At 41.1% G+C, this 17,411-nt stretch overlaps 4 protein-coding genes across 8 annotated transcripts in view; 2 read left to right on the forward strand and 2 right to left on the reverse strand.

The window, feature by feature from the left end:
* Nucleotides 1-2,609, reverse strand: part of LOC117432467 (CUGBP Elav-like family member 1) — a 43,361-nt gene extending 40,752 nt beyond the window's left edge. Inside the window, exon 1 of one of the 4 annotated variants that reach the window (XM_059002035.1) lies at nucleotides 2,496-2,609. In XM_059002035.1, coding sequence (XP_058858018.1) covers nucleotides 2,496-2,539 — 44 coding nt within the window. In that variant the 5' untranslated portion in view covers nucleotides 2,540-2,609. Of the gene's footprint in view, nucleotides 1-1,765; nucleotides 1,938-2,495 lie in introns of those variants that run through there. The other 3 variants (XM_059002036.1, XM_034054426.3, XM_034054425.3) reach the window with 3 other exon arrangements.
* A 1,870-nt stretch (nucleotides 2,610-4,479) lies between these two features.
* LOC117432268 (phosphatidylglycerophosphatase and protein-tyrosine phosphatase 1-like) lies at nucleotides 4,480-9,527 on the forward strand. The gene is made up of 4 exons (XM_034053940.3): nucleotides 4,480-4,815; nucleotides 5,004-5,084; nucleotides 5,694-5,885; nucleotides 6,192-9,527. The coding sequence occupies exons 1-4, from the start codon at nucleotides 4,669-4,671 to the stop codon at nucleotides 6,321-6,323; spliced, it is 552 nt and encodes a 183-aa protein (XP_033909831.2). The 5' UTR covers nucleotides 4,480-4,668; the 3' UTR covers nucleotides 6,324-9,527.
* A 730-nt stretch (nucleotides 9,528-10,257) lies between these two features.
* On the reverse strand, nucleotides 10,258-13,654 carry kbtbd4 (kelch repeat and BTB (POZ) domain containing 4). 2 transcript variants are annotated; one of them, XM_034053939.3, is made up of 4 exons: nucleotides 13,422-13,654; nucleotides 12,200-12,803; nucleotides 11,710-11,816; nucleotides 10,258-11,627 (listed from the first exon to the last, which is right to left on the reverse strand). In XM_034053939.3, the coding sequence occupies exons 2-4, from the start codon at nucleotides 12,801-12,803 to the stop codon at nucleotides 10,767-10,769; spliced, it is 1,572 nt and encodes a 523-aa protein (XP_033909830.2). In that variant the 5' UTR covers nucleotides 13,422-13,654; the 3' UTR covers nucleotides 10,258-10,766. The 2 variants fall into 2 exon arrangements, with proteins under 2 accessions (XP_033909830.2, XP_058858652.1); XM_059002669.1 differs by having other exon boundaries at nucleotides 13,576-13,646.
* A 64-nt stretch (nucleotides 13,655-13,718) lies between these two features.
* LOC117432015 (NADH dehydrogenase [ubiquinone] iron-sulfur protein 3, mitochondrial-like) lies at nucleotides 13,719-17,392 on the forward strand. Its single transcript, XM_034905091.2, has 7 exons — nucleotides 13,719-13,900; nucleotides 14,460-14,522; nucleotides 14,682-14,779; nucleotides 15,067-15,216; nucleotides 15,483-15,608; nucleotides 16,333-16,452; nucleotides 17,122-17,392. The coding sequence occupies exons 1-7, from the start codon at nucleotides 13,846-13,848 to the stop codon at nucleotides 17,260-17,262; spliced, it is 753 nt and encodes a 250-aa protein (XP_034760982.1). The 5' UTR covers nucleotides 13,719-13,845; the 3' UTR covers nucleotides 17,263-17,392.
* The last annotated feature ends 19 nt before the right edge of the window (nucleotides 17,393-17,411 follow it).

A 17,411-nucleotide genomic window follows, 5' to 3' on the forward strand; every position in this document is an offset into this window, starting at 1 on the left:
AGACCTCCACTTCTTCCTCCATTAAACCATGTGTTACCAAGACCCAAAAATAGAGAGACCCTGGCACAGCGAAGGCACAGTTCCATGGCAACAATCACTCACATATACCCACTCTGCTTGAAAAACAACTCTGCTTATTGAGGAAAACCTATTTGTAGTTTTAAAATGTACTGTTTTTTTTTACAGATTGAAAATCAGCGTTTAGAAATAATTGACTCTGTTCTGTATAAACCCCACAGCAATGTGCACACTATGAGCAAGCTGAACTATATTGTAGGGCTACATGTGACTGCCTGGCATGAACTTTACTAGTTTTGCTGACCTGAACTGAAGGAAACTCAATCCTGAACTTGTTGTACCAAGTCCTACTACAGCAGTTATAAGAAGGTGTTCATTACTACACACTAGAGAGCTGAAAACTACTTTGCATGTGTAGCCCCCAGAGAATCATGTAACACTAATGTAAACACCTTTGTTGTTATTTCTTTAGTGTTTCAATTAAACTACTGCAGTTGTTTTTATATGGGAAGTGGAATGTACATAGACAAAAAACAGCATGGACAATGTAAGCTAGATTATAGTTTAATATGAATGGCACGGTTTCAAATTGCCGACATACAAAAACATGTAAAATAACAGTTCATTTTTAGCTTTCCATGGAATAGTACTAAAAAATAAAGTAAGCATCATGATCTTTTGTCTTCATTAACGTTCTGCTTTCAGTATTTATTGTGCAAATTCCCAATTGTGATTGCTGTGTGTACATAGATTGAGATTTTTTATAAATGTATTACCATCTAACCCCGCTGTATAGCAGTTTCATCCATAAAACAGCCCTGAGCTTGTTACCTGTACACTGTGGCTAATCAAGCTCGTAGTAAAACCTGGAATGGGTGAAACTGCTATGCAATAGGAGTCTTATTCCACCCATGCCGTCTAACATTTCTACAGTATGCCCGCTTTCTGAACAAATCTCTTCTGGGTTTTATAAGCGTCTGTATCGAAGCAGTTATTCCATATAGTCTGCTGGGATTTATTTATTTTTTGTTCTGGTTAGAAACACGGGTCATCAATGTGTAGGACTATCACATCGCTTAATTCGTGTTGTGTCCTTGTCGTACTAAATACTGTACGATTAACCGTTACCTCCAAATTGAGTTTTGTGCTGCTAAATACTCGGGGGGGGGGGGGGGGGGGGGCAGAAGGCGGGTAAAATAAAACCTCAATAGCATTATCAATGACATAGGCCTCAATCGCCAACACCTCCTAACTAATAAACTTTTGCAAAGTAACAAAACGGGGGTGATGGGGTTGTCAATAACTAGACACGTTTTGACGAAATCGTAAACCGATAATAAATATATCACGCCGCCACAAAACGCAGACAGATAACACTTTCTCGTGGACCGTAACCGTAGCTGTGGGGAAAAAAAACAAACAACACACACACACCGTTCTAATAAAAGAAAAAGAAAAAGTCTGATCATCAGATTGCAAACCTGTATGACAAACTCAGAAGATGAACAACCAAGCCGTTTTCACAAAACACTTTTTGGGAGGTTAAAATAATAATAATAATAATAATAATAATAATAATAATAATAATAATAATAATAATAATAATAAGGGTTCGATTATAAACTTGGAATATGTTAAGAAACACACTTATCTTGTCAGTACACGCCGTGTAACACTGCGGGTTTATTTAGCGATTCCGGTGAACAACCGTTAATCGATAATTAAGTCACACAAACAATATTCATACCTGATATGCTGATGTTTCACGAACCCCACAATTAATACAATGAATATTAAAGTCCAGCCGGTATCTCTCGCTCACTTCTTTCTTAAATTTCTTTCGACAGTATCCACCCTCTCCAACACAGCCCAGCAAGGAGACTCTCGCTTTGCAAAATGGATGCCTTTCCTGCATTTACCAAACGATTCCTACAGCGGGGTGAAACTAAATCGATTTTTTTTCAACAAAACGCCACACAAACTGCCCACGTAAACATAAAAGTCTGAAATATCTTTAATCTATCAATAAATAATTTATAATCATTTATACACGCCTTGAATTCAGTTTTAAAACGTTTTATAAACATACTTATTTAAAGGTCGGACTCCCCACAGTTGTACACAATGGTAGCGACCAAACTATTTTCTTGTTTAAAAAAAATATGTGGTGTTTCATTTCATTTTTTTGCTGGATTACCTGTGTTTTAATTTCAGGTGCAAAATTAACGGTAGACGCCGTGGTTCATAGACTGTTTACTGCCTTCCATTATAATTTTAGTTATAATTTTTACACATTAAAAGAAGCTATGCGCTAAACAGCAGCGTACAAGATATTTGATAAGTTACAAAAAAGTACAAAACCTCATTGGCCATTATCCTTAAATTATGCCACGGTAACTGTTAGTTTATTTTGACTGCCTGAGAAATTAGGTCAAAAGTGATACATTAATAATTGATATGTTACACTAATGACTCACACTGATGGTATCTTGAGTTCTGGACCTTTACTTAAGGTGACCATATGGCTCCGTGTTCAGCGGGACAGTTCAGGCGTTTCAACTCGCAACCCAATGCATTCTGGTACGTTTTACCTGTCTCAGGTACCATTCTTACCTTTGAGAGCAGCAGGACTACACTTACCAGAATGCATTGGGTTGAGAGTTGAAAAGCCTGAACTGTTCCAAACTGTCCTGCTGAACAGAGAGCCATATGGTCACCATACCTTTACAAGACAGTACTGGTGGTTACCAATGCATTACAAATTCTGGCCAATGTTAAATATTGATGCAGGTTTTTTGAAGGAATACTGTTTTCTGTTTATGTTTATATGGTGAGGCTGTGTAAATGTCCCGTTGCATAGTATAGTGAAACAATAGTTTTGACACCTGTCTGTCTGGCTCTGTCTGTTTTTCAGGGTTGTTTTAACCAACCTATACCCCGCTGGGATTTTTAGAGCATTTTACAGCACCAGGGAATTCCCTTGGATTGCATCAACGCTTCTTTTTAGGGGTTCTCCACAGGATAACCAAAGATGGGTAGTTGGTACAATCCAGGGTGATTTCCCAGTGCTGTAAACTGCTCTAAGAAAAAACCCTCCTAAAATCTGCAGCTGTGGTGTATCCTGGCTGTGTTATATTGTTATGATGACTTAATATCTGACTGAATTAGCCTTGCAGACTTCATGTTCTGATATAAAATCGACTGCACGAGGAAAGAGATGCTCTCAGTGGTTTGTTGGAACCCTCTAGTCTGTATTTTCCTTGGAAACATTAATGCTCATTTCACAAGTAAGGTGTTTTGTTAAAGTCAAGGAGGTTTGGAACACATTGTAATTCCCAGTCAACCACAGCTTCACCCATCGTGGCTGCAGGGTGTCTGCAGCACTGGAGCAGAATAATAATCTCACATGTCAAGCCTGGGGCGATGTGAAAGTGCTCCTGATGGATCCCTAAGCATTTCGGTTTGATGTAATATCCGAGACTTTAAAACACATTTTCAGGCTTCTCATTAGCATAGTAACTTCCTTCCAAGCCCTCTTTATCATTCTGTAGATTTAGTTTCTCCAAACCCCATCTATCCTTCACTTTCTAGTGAAGCTCATTTATCCTGGTACCACTGTCTGTGCAGCAAGTATTAGTATCCCACCTGAGCTTCACACCCTCCATCAGGTGGGGTCCTAATATCTGCTGCACAGGAAGCCCATCTAGTGTGGCAGCACGATATAGGATCATTTGGATATTAAAAGCATCATTTTTGACTTTATGGTGTGCCAGTTACTCTGTTGCTATGGCTACCAATTAGTATTGCTTTCCCTATCGATGGGTGAGCTGGTTGAGTTGTGCCTTATTTGCATGTAGAAAATAAAGAAATAAAGAAATGTTTTTTTTTTATTATTATTTGTTTATTTAGCAGACGCCTTTATCCAAGGCGACTTACAGAGACTAGGATGTATGAACTATGCATCAGCTTCCGATTCACTTACAACTACGTCTCACCCGAAAGACGGAGCACAAGGAGGTGAAGTGACTTGCTCAGGGTCACACAATGAGTCAGTGGCTGAGGTGGGATTTGAACCGGGGACCTCCTGGTTACAAGCCCGTTTCTTTAACCAGTGGACCACACAGCCTCCTATAACTAATGACCTTCCACCAGTGCTGTGAGTGTGTGTGTCAGTATGTGTGTGTGTGTGTGTGTGCGTGCGTGCGTGTGCGTATGTGTGAGTGTGTTTGAGTGTGTGTGAGTGTGTGTGTGTGTGCGTATGTGTGTGTGTGTGTGCGTGTGTCAGTGTGTGTTTGTGGGTGAAGGTGAGGTAAACTATTATGTCGTGCTTGGATCTATTGCAGCTGGCAATCAATTAAAGACCTGTTCTATTTACAGACTGTAGGTTTAAATAGCATCGAAGCCTTTTGTTTTTACAGGCTGTTTTGGAGGCCATAAAACTGAACAGAAGAAATAGCATCTGAACACTTGCTGCCAGTCCTCTAAACAAGGCAGCATTCTGACAGTCCTCCTATCCACAAGAGGGAGCACGTAAAGAAACCACAGATCGATTTTACACTGCCACTGTCAAATCAAACATGGCTCATGTGAATGTACTCAAGTTGTGGTCTTAGTGTTTTGTAATTTTTTTTTAGACGGTTAGACGTTGAAATGGCAGGCCTGTCGGCGAGATTTCTGTTTTATCCGACCCTCGCTTACAATGTTTGTATGGAGAAAATATCGGCAAGGAGGTGGTTTGACAGAATAGATCAAACTGTGCTTCTCGGAGCTTTGCCTTTTAAATCGATGACGCAAGAGGTAATGTATTGGCTTTGAAAATACTACATGTTTTGCTGTCGGTTCAGATGTACACCTGTTGGTTAACTGAATATTCTGCATGTTGGGTGGACCCACATCTGTGATCCAGTTTATACAATGGTAATTATCAGGGATAAGAAGTTAACTAGTATTACACTATTCTTGAACATTTCTTACATTTCCCGTAGCTGGTGGAGAAGGAAAACGTGACAGGCGTCATTACCATGAATGAAGAATATGAGACTAAATACTTTTGCAATACTGCTCAGGTAAGATACTGCTCGTCTTTGGATTAATTTGAAACATCTTGGTCTTTGAGGAGTCTGGTTAAGGCAGGAGTGGCCGAAGTTGGCTCTTCCACGCCTGTTCTAAATTGTTTAATTGAACCAATTAAGCCTCATCCAGACCCGCAGTAGTTAATGATCTCATTTTAGCTGTTAAACCTGGAGTGGAATGCTCCTCCAGGACTGTGATTGGACACCTCTGGCTTAAGGGGTATTCATTCTGATAGACCGCAGCATCTCCAGTCCAAGTCTTTGCTATAGCAAGTCTTTAATTCATTGTCTTGGAAGTATAAAATGATTTAATATGTACCTAATAAATCTGGGAAGCGACATCACTCCAGAACCAGATTTCCCTAAACTTTTTAGAGATCATTCGAAAAGACTAAATACATGCTGGGATGGGAATAAGACTTCAATTGCATCACAGTTTGATCCACTCCAGGCTTCACGTTGAGTTTAATAAGACACACTTGACCTTGTTACCTATACACTGGCTAATCAAGCTTGTATTAAAACCTGGAATGGGTGAAACTGCTGTGCAATTGGAGTCTTCTTTCCATCGCTGATGTGCATATCTCTCTCTCTGTGTTTCAGGAGTGGAAGTCTGTGGGAGTGGAGCAGCTGTGTCTGAGCACAGTGGACTTCACTGGAGTTCCCAGCCTGGAAAATCTCCACAAAGGAGTCGACTTTGCTCTGAAGCACAAGGAGCAGGGAGACAGTGTGTACGTTCACTGCAAGGCTGGCCGGTCGCGCAGTGCCACTTTAGTAGCTGCGTATCTAATAAGGGTGAGTCGAGAGCACGGAACACATCAGCAACAACAGCCCTAAATCTAACTCTTAATTTACAACTGTGAGCCTGATTTTCCATAGTAGACAGTTTGCTTAGGGGGGAGATTATAGGCCTGTGTCCTCTGGTTCTCTGCCCTGTGCTGTGCTAGCAGTATTGGCCAGGGTTTGTCCGCTGCTTGTAAAGATTGTAAAGACTTCAGTCAAGCCCCCCTTGTTCTCCAGTCTTTATAGCTCTAAGCATTTGAATTGTGATGAACAGTAAGATGCAGCTTCATTGTCTTTTTGCCTGTCTTCCCCCTGCAGCTGCACTGCTGGAGTCCCGAGCAGGCATGCAGTTTCATGGCGTCCGTCCGTCCTCACGTCCTCGTTCGACAGGGACAGCTGGAGGTGCTGCGCCAGTACCATGAGCAAGTCTGTACCGCGAAACCTGCGTGACACTGGACTGATCCTCCATCAGAGAACAATATATGAGTTGAGCAAAAACAAAGGAGAAACGCCTGCCATTGCACTGAACATAGGATGTAGGGTAACTGCGGCCGGGCAGGTCAGTCTGCAAAGGGTTTGAATGACCATTCCTCAGTTATTACAGTCACTGGTGTCTGTCTATCTCCATATCCCGCAGTATACCCCTGGTGTTTCTAATACTTTGTCTATTATATTTAATATATATATAAATATTTAAAACCGCACTGTGATTCTGTGCACGTTTAAGGGTGAAGGTGGGGGTGAAGTTGGTTCAGTGGCAGCTTATTAGCATGAAATCTCATGGGCAGAGTTCTCAGGCGTCATTCACTTTTGCCTTGTTCTGAATATTCGTCATACAGAACTATAGTGGTAATAATTCTCGACAGACAGGTTTTTGACAGTAAGGTTGCTTTATTTGCCAGACCGGGCATAATCAATAGGAACTGAAATATGAAGTTAAAATAAATCAGCCTGCAGGTGTTAATACTGGATATATAAAATGAAAGTAGATTTGATCATTTTTATTGATGTATTTAAGCTATTCTGTACTGAGAGTTCTGTAGACTTATTTTAGCACCGTGGCTTGTTTCTTACATAATTGTGCAGGGCAAGGCATCTCTATCTAAGCCAAGCAAGTATGAAAAAAATGTATCCAATTGTTCTCAAGGTGGGGTCTGTGAAGGATTATTATTGAACACAGCTAGCATCTTCCCTGCTGTGTGGAGAAAATGGGTTCTGGTTTACATGCTGATGGCAACTTTTGTTTGTACAGCCTAAACCTCGGGCATGTGCAATTTGGTGGAAGAGTTCTATTCAGCAGCATGCATTGCACATTTAATAAGTTATCAGAGCAGGAGAATACACGTCAGGAGTGGTCTGACTTCTAAATTAACTCTGTAAAATCTTTAATGTAGGTAGGTAGATACATAAAGCTCTAATTATTTTATATTCTGGCCAATAGGTTATTTTATTAATTTTGTGTTTAATCTGGGTTTACAGTAAATAATCAGTCCATGCATTATCAAGTACAGTGCAAATGCAAGTAACTCATGAATTCATGCAAAGACGTTATTGTGCAGTTGTGTACCTAGCCAGTGGGGTTGTCTACCTTTTTCTTTTTAGTTTCCCTTCTCTTAGAAACCTGCTTTTTAAATTCCTGTTACATCTGTCAAGGTTTGTTTAATTTGTCATCTCAGTCTGTCATTGCTTTAGTCTATATAACCGTTAAATCTTCAGCTGCCGAGACGTTTTATTTATAATACATGAGTAACTATGCTGTATGTGTGTGTGTAAACTATGCTGTTGCCAACGGACAATCCTGGCTCAGTATTTTAAGTAGAACATAAACTGAGTAGCAAAGATTCACTTTAACTTCTGTCTCTGGCTTTTGCTTCGTTTATTCTGGAGTGAATTTTAAGATTTTAATTTCCTATTTTAAGATGCTGACAAAGTACATGGGAGCCTCCTGGCTGAATCAAGCACACCTTGTTTCTGGTAAATGTAGTGTTTATCTGATAAGGCTGCAAACCAGAGAGCTCTGCAGCAAGTGTGTATATTTTTCCGTGTTGCGTTCTGGGATATTAAGCCGATCCCTGAACAGTGCTTTTCATAAAAAAGAAATAAAAGAAAGCACAGTTTAAGTCTTGCCAATTTGGCTACCTGATTTTCAAGTGTCACTTTTGTGTAATATCCTCGCTGTTGGAGAGGCTTTAAAATGATTAATGCAATTGAATCACTTGTGTTCTATCGCTGTTAGTGAAATCAGCAGGCAACAGCATTCGGCAAATTGCTACACAGAGACGTACAACAAAACTACAGTCACTTCTTATTAAGAATGTCGGGAGTTCTTTGTATCCAATCGTCACACCTCTGTTTACTGTACATCTGCAGTGATCTGAAAATGAAGTTATATAATCTCTTTATCCATCCAGGTGCCTCGTATCCTAATCAACCAACCTCTGAAAAGGGAAAGTACAATTGTGTGCACTCTCTTTGATTACTCATCTGCCAAAAGAAGTATCTAGTCCGAGCTGCGATTTAAATGACAGGAATTTAAAAATGTCTCTGAAATAACATTTGATCTCTCCCCACACCAACTATCCTCTTCTTTTAATCTTGATCTGATAATCCTCCTAAAAAGGTCCTTCCCTCCTCAAGTCAATTTGGCATCTAGATGGAATAAAGTAGAGCGTAGGGTGAAGGGGAAACTGACCAGTGGCGCTGCAAGGATAGTTAACTGGTCTGCCTGAACTGGAAATGTCTACAGAATAGTCCTGTAACTGAAAGCTGTTAATTCTACAAATTTCAGAACTGCAATTTGTACTATTTGATTATAAGGAGTAACTGACTTTACTTCTGTATGCATTTTAATTAGTGTTCTTATTTGTATTCTGTAAATTGAATATTGTAACACAGTGTGCTGCTGTTACTGACACCTCTGGCTTCTTGGAAACAGGATAACTTGGTTTAAATGACCTCTTCTTTCTAGATCCTCGAGTAATACCAAAGAAAGGTATTTTTTTTGTTCTCTAAAACGAAGATCTGCATATCCATGTTGTATTGTTCATAAATACAATTGTAAAATATAAAATCAGTTACTGCCTGAATTTTATTAGATTTTTTAATTATATGTACACACTACTAACTATTTGAGTCACTGATTTAATGTTTTCAGTGTAATGATTTAATGGAAACTCTCCTGGAAAAAAATTAACAGTAGCTTTTCCTTTGACTTAAGATGGCTGACTAAGTGGTTTTGGCTAAATATCAACACACCCTAAACAAAACATGCTTCACCTTAAGATACACAAGGAATTGAGTGGCTGTTCAAACAGTTTCTTCTTCAAATACATTTGAGAGATACTCCGTTATCAAGAGGAAACCGACCATTGTAAGAAAGTTAGCATTGTTTTTGTGTGGGCTCAAGTCCATTGTACCTTGAAGGGTTAAGACATAAAAACATTTCTTGTAATGTCGTGAACTGCACAAAAAAAAAAAGTAGTATGTTATATTGAGAGAAACAAACTAGGGATATATATTTTTTTATTAAGCATTGGAAGCAAAATGACTTTCCATGACGCACATGAAGGTAACTGATTATAGTATTCTTTTACTGTGAGACTTGCATGCATGTCATAGACACTCCATGATAATAAAAAAATGATTCCCTCTTCACCCAAGGCCATTTAAATATGCCCATTGTATATCGCTTGATAAAGTATTTCTCAGAATGAAAAGACAAAAACTGTATCTATCCCTAAGTTATCACATGACACGATACACCTTCTTTCAAGGCCTACAGCTTGGTGAGGGAACAACACACCCTTTAAACATTCATACATTTAGACAAGCCTTTCCCTCTCCTATTACACAAAGACTGTGACAAAGAACTCAAAATGCTTCTCTAAATATGCAGCAGGAACGCCTGTGGAAATGGACTGTCCCTCACATGACTACTAAATTATCCCACACCCATGTGTGTTCTGTAATTTATAAAAGCTCCTTCTCCTTGTTGCAGTTTCAGTAGGATGGGCAAGACGATAGCTCTTAGAGGTGGAGCTCGTGTCTACAAAACTGCATAAATTACTCACACCAGGAACAGCCTCAATGGAATTGCTGCAAGTGGCCATTCTGGATTCTAGAGAACTGAGAATTCTGTCAATTCCCTCTCAATTGAAAGCAATCATGCGATTCATCCATTAACTATTTAACACTGCAGACGGCCCCATCGTGGCCATAAACTAATTGTGTTATGTCAGGCATTTCTGTTTTTGTTAGCCAGCTCTATATTAACTATAATTTTAATGCGTGGCTTCTGAGGCTACCGCGGATATTGAGTCGCTTCACAGAAGCCATTAAATGAATAAAGAGAATTGTTTTCTGCTTGGTTTCAACTGAAACCAGCTGTGTTCTAAGTGCTTCTTTATTGTAATCTCACTTGTTTGTCTTTCCTTAGCTCTAATGATGCATTAGGCAGTTGTAGTAAATTATGCAAAAATCATGAGAGAAAACAGAAACAAAAAAATATACAGGGTCTGCCACTAGAGTACATTGACATAAACAACCTAATGATGCTTACAAGAGAATATTGGTAAATTATAAACATCACACGAATGACAAGCCTCAGATTTTAGTGCTGATGGATTACCATAATACACAGAAGTTTGCATCAAAGTGTTGAGGTTGTATGATTTAATGTACTGAATTAGTCACCCCAGACACACTAAGCTACCAACGGGTTGGAGTGACAGGGATGAAAATAAATGATTATGCTCAATGGGAGGGTTGGGGTGTGTGACATATGGAGGAAGTAAATCTGCCTGTAACTGAACCTAACAAACAGTTAATCAGACTAAGCTCCTGGATTCAGGAAAACAGCTCGGTGGTGTAACAATTCCTCCCATTAAGATGGGGTCAAGCCAACACAAACTGCCAGTTCGTCAGGAGGATTTTGATCCCCCTGATAACAGAGACGACGGAGGTGGCGGGGTTGAACTTGAGCGTGTTGGCGTCTCCCTTCTTACACTTGTCCCTGAAGACGTAGATGCAGCCGTTGCAGCTTGCCACCTTCCAGAAGGAGGGCATGCAGCTCCACACCTCTGGGAAGCGCAGCCGGGTGAAGCTCTCCAACAGGGGGTTGTAGCACACCAGTGAGTCGCCTTCGGCCACGATAAAAATCAGGTCCTTGTGGGCGGTGGCATGCATGCAGCCGGCAAAGGGGAGCACGTAGGGCTTGATGTGGCACTTCTGCGTGGCCGTGTCAAAGCACTGGATAAGCCGTGAGGGCTTAGTGAAGAAGTCCATGTCATTCTCCTCTCCACCTAGCAGGTAGATGGTGCCACCCAGGTTAACCCCAGCTGCTCCAGACACAGCAGTGTCAAGCTGGCGGGTTTCGGTCCACATGTTGTCCTGTACAGTGTAATAGATCACTGCGTTGGACAGGATGTCCTGCAACGTCTTGCCGCCCAGGGAGTAGATGGCATCCTCCCCCGGCACAGAGACCAGGGTGTGCTGCAGCCGGTCACGGGGCAGCGGGGCGCAGCGCTCCCAGTCCATGGTCTGCATGTTGCACTTCCACATGCGGCGAGGGATGGAGCCCCCAACCACGTACAGGTCGCCCCCGTGCTTGCAGGCTGCAGTGATCTGGTGGCACAGGCTGTTCTGCCCACTGACGCTGATGACATCGTCTTCCGTGCAGTGCAGGGACATGGCCAGGGAGTGCGTGCGCGTCTCCTCCTTCCCGATCAGATAGATGTGCACGTTTTCACCAATCTCCTGTTTTAAAAATGAAACACAGTTTACTTGAATACACATTACATGCAGTAGTTTACCCATTTTAAGCAAGTCTATACTGTACCTTAAGGCTGTCCAGCAGCATGACAGAGTAACCCTCTCTTTCTTCTTTACTGTGGTTTATCCATGTCTCTATTGCAACGGTCGGGTTCTGTGAGCTTGGAACACCATCTGTAGGTTTAAAGATTTTTTTTTATTTTTTTTTCCCCAAATCAGACTTTTTTTAAACAGGTTTCACAGACCCTTACTACCATACTGCACCAGCACTTATGCTGGACTACACACAGTAACAGTAGTAAATCCAAGATTAGTGCCAATTGGGCCCTATGAAACTAGTTCGTCGAGACCCAAACTTAAAGATTAAAGACAGACTTAAAATAATATCAATAAAGTTTGAATGTGAGTCCCATTCGTCAGCATTGACGCGATTCAACTGCTACAAAAGGCTGATTTAAAAAAAAATGAATCTTTCATGAAAATATCAAGAGAAGTAGTGTGTAAACTCGGTTAGATGTTTTTTGTAAATATATATTTAACATGCTTCAAGTGCAAACCCTTGATGATGTCGGTGAGCAGGCGGAGAGGCAGGTTGAGGAACTCCTCTGTGTGGTGGAGCTGCACCAGATGGATCTTGGCGCAGTGCTTGGCTGCGGTGTACAGCTCCTGGTCGCTGTGCTGGTCAGCCAGCCACATCACCTGCAGGCAGCTCCTCACCTCCACCGTGCGGGCCAGGAACCGGGAGCACTCCTCAAACAGCGCGGTCAGCTGGTACATGTCGGCCATCTCGTAGGTGTCCTGCAAGTCCTCCACCCTCAGCTTGATGGTCCCGTGGTAGATGTAATCCACCAGCAGCTGGAAGACAGGGGCGCTGACGTCCTTCAGCTCGATGCTGCGGTTGTGAGCCTCCTTCAGGTTGGAGGTGAACATGGAGCGGAAGAAGCAGCTCTGAGCCGACAGCACCAGCCTGTGCAGCTGGAACTCCTTCCCGTCCACCGAGACGGTGACATCAGCAAAGAGCCCGTCCTCCAGGCACAGGTCCATGATGCTCTTCACCACCCGGCCCGAGTGGGTCCGGTCCGTGAAGGTGTAGCTGAGGAAGTAGTTTTCCTCGCCAGAGCCGCTGACGTTCAGCACCCCACTGTCATCATTTGACTGCATCTGAAAATTCAGAGAGGACGACAAAGATAATAATAATAACAAAATACACAGCTAATATATAAGTATCAACAAATTTGATTTATTCCAGAAACACAACACGACAGGCAGAACACAACAAATTTTCAACAAAATATTGCATTTTGTATTAGTATTTAATGTTTGCTAGTACACCAGCCAATGTGTGCCTCAAAAAAAACTGACGTACTAATTTAAATTAAGTGAACACACATATATATATATATATATATATATATATATATATATATATATATATATATATATATAGCTTCGTACAATATTATACTTGGATTCAGAATTTCCTTAAATGCTATTGACATTTGCTTTTAAAATAGGTCGTAATGATTCTTGGTTTATTTTCAGTTCTTCGCGTGACAACAAAACGCAAAAGTAGAGTAGTATGGTATGCTCTAAAAGCAAAAAAAAATACTTTGATGTAATGTTAAATACTACAGTTGTAATATAAAATATTATTAGATCTAGTGTTTGTTTTATAAAAAATGTTGGCAGCACTAACAATGTGTTGCTGCAGCGTGTTATTACATGTTACGTACATTTTTTCTTTAACCTGTACAAAACACTGCAATTTTGCTAAATTACCTGGACTTCCCAAACTTCCCGGCTGTTTTCTGAATGTGAATACTGTGCGAGTATTTTAACGCTGTGGTCCTTCTCAATTAAAACAGTCAAGACGAGTTAATAATTTACTACTGGACGAGCACTGGCGTACAACGGAGTGAGAAAGACAACGAACCCCTTCCTAGCGTATCCGTGTGTGTAACTGAGAAAACCGGTCCGATGCGGAACACTCTCGATACACCGAAGCACGTCGGGAATTATAATACGGGACACGAAAGCGGATGGCTCGATTAAATACGTATTCTTGGGGGGGGGGAGGAGGAGAGAGAGAGCCATCATGGCGAACACGAGGTTGCAGTTTTCATTGCCTTTGCTTGTGTCTGGATGCGTTTCCTCTCTGCTAAAGTTTCTATGACATCACCGTGAACACCGAGTTCCGGCGAAGATGGCGTCCTCCTTGTGTCGGTTTGTCCGCGGAGGATTCAGCAGGAATTTCAGTTGTAAGTCAAAACAATAAGGTTGATGAATAAATATAAAAAGAGCTTGCTTTTTGTGCAACCTTCTTTCGCTAAAAACGGCACAGTATCGTGGAGTTTATTTTTGCCATGGTACAGTTTCAGTAATTCGTGCGGGTGACCTTTCCGTTTTCGTCGATCCCTCTGTTCCTGTGTGTCTTTATCTATACTCAACAACATTAATTTGAATTGGAAGAAAAAAAAACCGAAACGCCTCTTCCGATTGATTAAAAAATATGCATATACTCTATTATTTGTTTGAAGCTGACGCCAAAAACGGCTGCTCTACGCAGTACACCCAGTCCGAAAAAAAACCCCACACATATTGTGAGCAGTAGTCACTACATTCTGTATTTGTGGTTTGTGTGTAGCCAGACAGTATTGCTTAAGTACGGTGAGTGAATTCAAATATTCAGATTAAACGGGGCTCTTATCTATATCACGATCTGAATGCTGCATGTGGCTGCTGGGTAATACTCGCTTTGCTCCCAGTAAACCCCAGTACTAGTGATTTGCATGCATTTTCTTTCTGTATATGTTTCAGTTGTCAGTCGCAGTCCTGCTCTGGTCCATGGCAGGTTTGACAGCACAACCACAGAGACTAGACGTGAGTATCGCGAACAATTTCTCCTGTATTGTTTTTTGTGTATGCTGCTTTTTAAATTGACCCCATGCATCTTATTTTTGAAGTGTTTTAAGTTGTGTTTATATATAAACTTGATTGACCACAAAACAGTAATAACAGTAAAATTTCCCTGTGTTTCAGCTACTGTCAGGCCCAAGGATGAAGTGACCCATAACCAGCTGTCAGCGTTTGGAGAGTATATCGCAGAGATCCTTCCCAAATATGTCCAGCAAGTGCAGGTATGTTTCCAGCTCCTCGTACACAGCACAGAAACTGGCGTGCTCACCATAATATCTAAGTGTACCAGTGTGGGCCTGTACCAGTCAAGTTCTGGGGGGCTGTGTTGCTTGATGCTGTCACTGAGGGAAATTAGTTTGACCTTTCATATAACACAGAGCGATTGCATTACATGGTATAACAACACCTGTATTCAATTGTGAGGACTAGGAACTAAATGGTAAAGTGAAGAACAAAAGGTGTGTGTTTGTGTTGCATGTGTAGATGCTGATTTTGTGTTTCTTTCCAGGTGACCTGTTTTAATGAGCTGGAGGTTATGATCCACCCTGATGGGGTGGTTCCAGTTCTCCTCTTCCTGAGAGATCACACCAATGCGCAGTTTAAAAACTTGACTGACCAGACAGCGGTGGATATTCCCTCTCGCCAGAACAGGTTTGAGGTAAAGCACTAGAAACCGTTTCGCTACCTTGTCTAAATTCTGTGCCATTCGTTGTGTGCAGTTACCTGCCTCTGTTGTGCTGTTTTGCAATGTAGCCTGTCTTTGTTTTTTAATCTCCCTGCTGATTAATGACCACTGGCATATGGGTCAAATATCAAACCACAGCTATTGTTTTTTTTTTTTTAAAAAGCCACACAGGAGTCAGTAACAGCAGGCAGATGTTCAATGCAGATTAATCCCATCTGACTTTGTTCACTTTCTCGCAGCTCGTATACAATCTCCTGTCTCTGCGCTTTAACTCCAGAATTCGCATTAAGACCTACACTGATGAGCTGACTCCTGTGGACTCTGCAGTTCCAGTCCACCTTGCTGCCAACTGGTACGAGAGAGAGGTGAGAATCACAGGGGTCTAGACAGCGATCTAAACAGCGGCAGATCTGACAAATCATTTAGCTCTGTATTATTCCAGCTTGTAGCTCCAAGTAAGTGGTGATTCATTGAACCCCCTTTACAGTGTCATGTGTCCCATTTAATCTGTGTACAGTATACGAGAGAGATGGGTGCCTTTATTCTGAAACAATTAAGGGAAAGCGTTGTGGGCTTTGGTTTCAGGTCACTAATTTTTTGGCCAGTCAGTGTGTAAAACTTGTTTGAATCTGTCGCCATAGAGCAGTGTTTTATTTTTATTGAATCCACACTTTAATAATTACCAGTATTTAAACAATTCCACATGTTGATTATGGATTGGCAGCTGTTACTGACTGTTAAGTCTTATAACAGAAGAAATGCATATATAGACCACAAGGTTTTGTCCTCCAAATGGGAATGTACAGTGTAACAAATGGCAGTACTGTGACATATTTAATAAGACAAAAGAGCATTTGTATCATTTATCTACATGAATAATTCATATGATGCCTTTTGAATTTATTGTATTTATTTTTGTAACAGTTTATTAAGAATTACATGGATGTAGATGGATCTGGACCTAGTTAAGGGTTTGCTTCACAATCCATTTGGCTTCTTTGTTAGACAGATATGAAGAGACTTTTTAAATGGCTTATTTGTGTGGTGTTTCTTGCTGTGATACAGCATTTCATGTTTTCATATCCTCAGATTTGGGACATGTACGGTGTTTTCTTTGCAAACCACCCTGACCTGAGAAGGATTCTTACAGACTACGGTTTTGAGGGTCATCCATTTAGAAAGGACTTCCCTCTCTCTGGATATGTGGAAGTAAGAACAGTTTTATTCAAGGCTGTAAATCAGTTTTTCTGCAGCCTCATGATTCCATGTTTACATTTGAGCTTTACAGAAAATACAGGACTAAACTATGGAATAATGTATAGCCCTGTAAATCTGTGTTTGACCGATTCAGTGTTTATTCCTTTTGTGTAAAAGGTATTTTTTTTCAATGAACAAGTAGACTTGATTTAGTATTTTGAGTCATCCTTTATATTTTACTTTATTTAAATTTGTTTAAATAACACACAGTATTGAATTACAGTGGTTTATGGTGTATCAATGCAAGAAATGATAGACCTTTCTGGTGAATCCTATTGTAGTGTAAAATAAGCGATAGTGGGGCTCTGTGGCTTTAATAGAAATTGGAAATTTGATTTGACAAAATCCTCCAAACACAACTGTGGGATGGAAATAAGACTGCAGTGCTCTATAAAGGTTACAGGGCTGGTTATTGCTTTCCTTCCCTGGCAAGTCTCCAAGGAGCTGTGGTTCTCAACAGTCTTGCAGCTCCCTACAGTGGTTTTACTATGAGTTAAATAAAACACACTGTGGCTAATCAAGCTTGTAATAAAACCTGGAATGGGTGTAACAGCTGTGCAATGGGAGTGTTATTCCCCCCCCCCCCCCATGGATCATGTGTTCGTGCCTCCCCTTCTTCAGGTGCGCTATGATGATGAGGTGAAGCGTGTGGTGGCTGAGCCTGTCGAGCTGTCCCAGGAGTTCCGGAAATTCGACTTGAACAGTCCGTGGGAGGTGTTCCCTGCGCACCGCGAGTCCAAGGACACGCCAAAACTAGAATAAAGCTGAGAGCAAATAGGAATACCGGGAACACCTTGTGTCTGCAGAACCCCGGAGAGATCTGTGTGCTCCTTCCTGTTTCTGTGTCTCCAAAACACACATTTTATGTAAATAAACCCAATTGAGATACCTACTGTGAAGTCAATGTTGTC

This window comes from Acipenser ruthenus, chromosome 27 (assembly GCF_902713425.1).
Source record: "Acipenser ruthenus chromosome 27, fAciRut3.2 maternal haplotype, whole genome shotgun sequence".
NCBI lineage: Eukaryota > Metazoa > Chordata > Actinopteri > Acipenseriformes > Acipenseridae > Acipenser > Acipenser ruthenus.